This window comes from Frieseomelitta varia, unplaced genomic scaffold (assembly GCF_011392965.1).
Source record: "Frieseomelitta varia isolate USP_RPSP 00005682 unplaced genomic scaffold, Fvar_1.2 scaffold_331, whole genome shotgun sequence".
Classification (NCBI taxonomy): domain Eukaryota; kingdom Metazoa; phylum Arthropoda; class Insecta; order Hymenoptera; family Apidae; genus Frieseomelitta; species Frieseomelitta varia.
In genome coordinates this window covers 71000-77465 of record NW_025110070.1, presented here as the reverse complement: position 1 = coordinate 77465, position 6466 = coordinate 71000, and the positions used below count along the sequence as shown (strand labels likewise).

Genomic DNA, 6466 nt, shown 5'->3' with positions numbered 1-6466 from the left:
AAATTTATCAGATCTATTTTAATTATTCTACTGTAGAAGTCGTTCATTTTATTGTAAGATATTTTTATACAGAGCGCGTCGGAATAATATGTGCAACAAGCGGGGCAGGGGATGATTCGTCGCGAAAGAAAAAAGGAAATATAATAAGAAAAGAATGTAGAATACAATTTTTGGATTTGGGGCTTCGTTTTCGAGGAAAAGTCGAGTTTGAAGATTTCAAATTTGAAGTATATTTGAAATTAATTAATTTTACACGTGACAGACAGGAGTAATTAACAGGTTAGGTGATTCCACGAGCGAAAATAAATAAAGAATGTAGGTTAGAATTTTTTGAACATTTATCAGATACACCAAGGAAATATTCAAAGTTTATTTCCTTGGAAATTTTATATTCTATATTTTTGACTTATTTCTGCAGCTAGATCTGCTAGAATCTTCTGTTATTATTATTTTTTTCTGTTATCAATCAAATTCCAATATGCTCGATGAATTAAGCCTTAAATCGAAGAATTTTATTCTTTCCTGAAGAATCATCCCCTGCTCGCTTGTTTATGTTCTTCTGACGCACGCTGTGTAACGTAAAATTTTGTTCTTTACGCATTTTTTCATATAGACTCACCCCCTAGATTTAGATAGTATGACATTTCTCGCTGTGTAGCATTGATAACAAATCTGAACGCATCTTCAGCGTCAACTAAACGCCGTTTCCACTTCGACGAACTTGCGTTAACTCGATCTTGCTTACAATTATCACTTCCTCGATGTTCTCTCTAGATTCCCATAAAACTACGTTCTACCATTCAAGTTCGAACTTACGGGGCAAAGTCGAAAGAAGGCGCTCGCGCGGATAAATATAATCGTTACAGGTCGCTTTTAATTCCAACTAGTTGTTCGCAACAAGTTTCTCCCGATCAAAGTTCGAATGGCCGTCGCATTCAAAAGCCATTAGACGAGCTTCAGCTTTTCAGCGAAAACGGGGCTGAGACGCGAAAAAGTTTCCGAAATTCCTCGTAACGCGGTTGAGTCGTATCTTGGGCAGCTGTGGTCCCGCGGATTCTTGGCAAAGTGCAACTGGCGAAACCCTCGTGATCCCTCGACGCTGCTGATTGCCCATCGGTATATACTGCGATAACGCGGTTTCTCAGAAGTAGCGCAGGTTTTCGTTATTAGCTGTATTTGGCTTTGGCCAAGGTGGAGAAAAATATCGAGAGAAAGGGCTGCGTATCAGTGGGCAACGGGTCTGGGCTTGGTGGTTGGTGCTCGCTTTATCTCGGTGGAATGCCACTTTATAAAGGACTTCCGCTTTTCTGTTCGGGCTTCCCGCATCTAGGTCGCGATTGTTTTCCTCGCCATGTTGGTCTGCGCGCTGGCCGACCAGAAGTACACGACCAAATACGACAACATCGACTTGGATTCGATCCTGAACAGCGACCGTCTGCTCAACAACTACGTAAACTGCCTGTTGGATGTCGGAAGTTGTACGCCCGACGGCAAGGAGCTTAAGAGTGAGTCTCTTTAATTTCGCTTTAATACGAACGCGTGCGCAACATTCTCCCGCGACGCCTCCCGTTTGCCACCGATTCGTATTTACACGAATGTGACAAACGTTTTTCGTTTCTTTTCACATATCTACCGTTTCTCTCGTTGAGGGAAACAGCGTTTCTTCTCGCGTTATCCCTTTCGAAGCGGCAAACGCCATTGTTCGTTCGCAGGCGAGCTTGCCTGCGAACGAGCAAAGGGAATTTCTAACGAGGGCAAGAGTTCGCCGCGGAAGGGCGCCGGAGGAATCAGGCTAACGGTCCGTCACGCTCGAGATAAAGCTCCGTCGCGTTGGAAACGATTAAGCTCCGGCGTTACCTTCTAAATTCAAGTTTTCGGATGCCATAAACGGAAGGGAACACACTTGTGTTCCAGCGCGTGATACGATGGCGTTGTCTTTTTACGATTCACAAATGTTGTAATGCCGGGTCACAAAGTGCGGAATTGCAAAAAATACCTGTAAAAAAATCTGATCTTTCGCGAGATACACCGTTAGATTCGTCGCTGATTTCTCAAACTGTATCTTCCGAGATCTATTTGACAAGATATGTACTCCTGTACTTAAATCGGACTCCCAACTTTCGTCTGACGATGAAAAGAAAAAAAAAAAAAAAAAATACGTGTCAAATTGTTGATATCACGCTCTTTATAACATGAAGAAAGCACTATTGGATACTACTCTGTGCTTTCATTGCGTAGCTCTGCTAATTCAGTACTAATCACTATGCTACCATATGTATCTTTATATATAAGTCCTTTATTTTAATACACAAAATACATACACGCTTATTACAAATACTAATAAACTATAACATATTCTAAATAAACTCTTTGTACTCTTTATACTCTAAATTCTACACGTGGCTGTTTCTCTGCCCACGTAACACACTTCTTTTTTCAGTTCCTTTGTTCTACTCGAGTCCTTTGTTTGCCGCTGCCTAATATATATTCACAGTTCCAATAGTTAATCTAATAGAACGCACACTCATCCGTGTCCTGTAGTAATTATGATGATAAATAAATTAATATCACAATACTACAAATAAATAATAATACTCCGTAATTAATTTTAGTAGTTTATATAAAAAATATTATCAATGTAACATCAAATAACGAAGATTAAATGACGAAAGTTAAATAACGAATGAATAATTAACACGACGATTGCAGTATATATATAAGTTTTTGTAAATATTTCCATGGTGATAATGAAATTACATAACAATTTTTAAATATTCTATTGTTTATATTAAATACACATCTCGACGGAACGATTTAATATGAACATAGATGTTGATCTCAATTCTTCGAAATAGAATTCGTCGCTACAGCCCCGTCGTAATACAAAATGGACCATGTACCCAACACGAATATTTTTTCAAAAACTACGCCAATTATACGAATGAATTTTCATAAAAAAAAAAAAAAAAATCGGTGATTGACACGTCGCTTCGTTACGTTCCCCTTACCAGCCGTGCAACGTGCAACGAAATAGAACGAAATCAGGCGACCATCTTGCAAGAGGGGAAAAAAAAGGAGAAAAGAGGAGAGATCTTGGTAATATAAATCGCGTCGTATAAATTGCAGCCGAAAGTAGCAGGCAAATGTCTCGGTGTATTTTTCTATTTCGCGGATCTCGGCTTGAATCTAGCCCCCTCCCGCCCCCCCCCCCGCTTGTTTTATCGTTGCAGAGTCTAACGTTTCCCCGTTACTTGGTCTTAGGGGACCTCTTGCCTCGAAATCCAATAAGCAATGTCCTCCACTTCCTATTTCTCCTGGTCGTTCTCGTCCCTCGCTTTTCCTCTCTACTCCCTCGCTGCCGCCAACCGCCGTGTACCACGAGAAACGCGCGAGAACGCCGCCAACTCTTCCTCGTAGAAGGTTCCCTCGTAGGCTTCCCTTTCGTACGTGGCCACCGAACGCCACCACCGCCGGTTGGCCGTCGTTGATGGAAAGTTTGCGGGTCGCGCGCGGTGTAACGCTGTCACATGTCGGACGAGGGTCGCGGTCAAAGTCGGGCAAGTGGGCCGGAAAAGGAAGCGGAATTGCAAGACCGCAGCTTTCGTTCGTTCGAACGTTCAAGAACCTTGGTAACGACCTCGTTCCGCCTTCGTCCTCGGGGACGACGTTGTCCAGACTGTTGCGGTCCCCGTTAGGGTGTTCCCCTTCTGAGGAACCATTCGCACCGAGTGACCAGGCTTTCCTCCGGTTCTTCCGACGCGATCCGGGGTCTGTTGATTCCGCGCGATCGAAGTTTGTGTTTTGAATCGCTTGACATTGTTTCATTTCGTGTAGGAGGCATTTCGAATACACAGTGCGGTGCAACATTGAGTGTATAGAAAATTTTTAAGAGAAATATTTTTTATTGTTAAATAAAGTATAAAAACATGAAAATGAACTTGACCATCTGATTCTTTATGGTTTTAGGAAACTGAAGCTATTTGTTAACTTTTAAGATTGGGTTTCTTCCTGGCTGAGAAAATTGAAAGACATGGAATCAATTTTGCACCAGAATTTTTTCATAGTCAGATTTACAAGCATTATCATACCTTAATATTTTGTCCATGAGCCATAAGTATCCAGATTGACTTTTACGTAATACAAGTCGTGCAAGATGGCGCGGACAAACGATCATAAAAAGAAGAAAACGACGTGAACAGAATTAGCCAAGTCTGGTCTGAAAATATTCTAAAATGTCTAAAATACACAAATACGTTTTATTTTCTATAAAAAAATTCAATTCAAGTAACAAGTTATAATTACTCTTTTCGCATAACGAGCATTCACAGCTAAGAGGTTGAAAGTTTGACTGTGCGTTGACTGCGTCGTGTGCAGATGTTTAAGTACGTTTGCTCACAGAGGAAATGAACGAAAATATGCAGGGATTATAACGTTTATTGTATCAAGTATGAAATATTATATTAATATAATGTCGTATAAAGTACAAAGTGTAAAGTACACCAAAACTTTGAGTTTCGCTGGCGCCCCCGTTAACGAGAACGTTAGATTTCCTCTTGGAAATTAAAATTTTGCAGAGTTGAATAACAAGGTACCCGGAGTCTCTTCTTTTGTCTCTGCATTTATAATGTTCGTTTCCTGAGGTAACCATTTCCAGAGACATGGTTTTGAGGTCTTCAAATTAGACACCTTGCGCAACAAAGTCACGCAAGTGCACGCTGTGATAAGAAAGCAACGATAAAGAAAGAGAGAGAGAGAGAGAGAGAGAGAGAGAGAAAGCAGATACAAAGAAACGATGTATAAACACGCTTTTTCTTGGTCCTCTTAAAGCAACCGAGACGACGAAGGACTCGTTACATCGCTTAGGACGTCGATAGAAGCTTTCGAGAGACGTTGAACATTTTTCCAGCTTTGTGTCGTTCGACTTTTGAGTCACGTTCCTTGGAGAATTAGGTACGAAAGAAAAACGTTAGGTTGGCAGGGGTATGATTCGTCGCACGAATCTCTTCCTCCTTTCACGCACTTTCTACGGCTTTTACTTTTTACTTCTCTTTACGAAATGTAATAATGATCGAAATATATACATATACGTCACACTTAAAAGTATTTCCGGCAAATTGTTGTATCTGTTTCAAGAAAATTGAGAAATTGAATAATAATTTATAGAAAAGAGAATGTATTAAATACATGTGAAATCTAACGTTAGATCATTAAATTATATATTCAACAGACTGTATCGGCTTCGTGAGTTTCTGTGAAAAAAAATTTTGCGCGAGAGATTTATCCCTTTATCTAAACATGACGTGGCATTCGAAACATATTTGACATCAGCCGTCGTTACTAATTTTCATTCCATATTTATTGGGTTTATTGAGAATATGCAGTGAAGAGTATCATTGTAAAAATAGCGGTAAAAAATTATAAATAATTTAAACTTGATATAACTTTGTAAAAAAAAGATGATATAATGATCTTAGTCTCATTTTAAAGAGCGAAGCTTTTATTTTGATTTTACGTCACGCAGCGAGTGAAATTTAGGACAATGTTTTTTCTCGAAAATTGTCAAAAATCAAACTGTGTGTGTAAAAATATTAAAAATTTCTTCTTGTGACTTGATCCACCAATCATTTTGAAGATCGAAGTTTCACTTTTATAAAACTTTCTACAATTTTCTTTTTATTGTTTTTTCTATTGAAAAAATTTATTTTTTTTGAAAATCCCAACATTTTTTTTATATAACTCTAATGTTCCAAGTTCAATAAAATGATGAAAAAAAAAATTCGCACAGTGAATTCCAAAAGTTTGTTGCAAAGAAAAAATTTCAGTCTTCAAAACCATGGTAGAGTATTAGTCGTAAGAAAAATTTTTTAACGTTTCTACGTTTTTGAATTTTGACAGTTTTCGAGAAAACTGTGTCCTCAGCTCTTCCCATTTGCTACTTGATGTAAAATCATTTTCGAAAAGAACAAATTCACGACTGTCAAAGTACAAGTATCGCGGTTTAAAACGAGGCCAAGTGGATCGTTATGACATGATCTTTTCTTTACAAAGTTACACGAGTTTACAAAAAATGATTAACAATTTTTCATTGTCATTGATACAGTTATACTCTTCACTGTACATCCTTGAGGCATTTGTTTCGTAGCAAACAAACACGATCGTCATTCTGACAACAGATCAATCGATCAAAAATTTGATCACCTAGAGCAAAATAATTTAAATGAGACATTTCACGAAGCAAGAATTCGAGGAAAACAGTATAATGCGATTGAACAAAGGGCATAATCACGTGTCTCAATCCGTTGATGATCGATCTAACTTGACCGAGTCGATCCAACCGCAAGCCTCTGTTTTTCGAGCTCGTTTCGCATAAACAAATACGATTGTCATTCTGACAATAGATCAGTGGCTCGACAGATCAAAAATTTGATCACCAAGAGCAAAATAATTTAAATAATGCGATTGAAAA

General features: G+C 38.7%; 1 protein-coding gene across 1 annotated transcript in view; it reads left to right on the top strand.

Moving 5' to 3' along the window:
* LOC122530145 (ejaculatory bulb-specific protein 3-like) overlaps positions 1-6466 on the top strand; it is a 20933-nt gene that overhangs the window by 8164 nt on the left and 6303 nt on the right. Inside the window, exon 2 of the mRNA XM_043656838.1 lies at positions 1331-1505. Within this exon, the coding sequence (XP_043512773.1) occupies positions 1331-1505 (175 nt within the window). The remainder of the gene's footprint in view (positions 1-1330; positions 1506-6466) is intronic.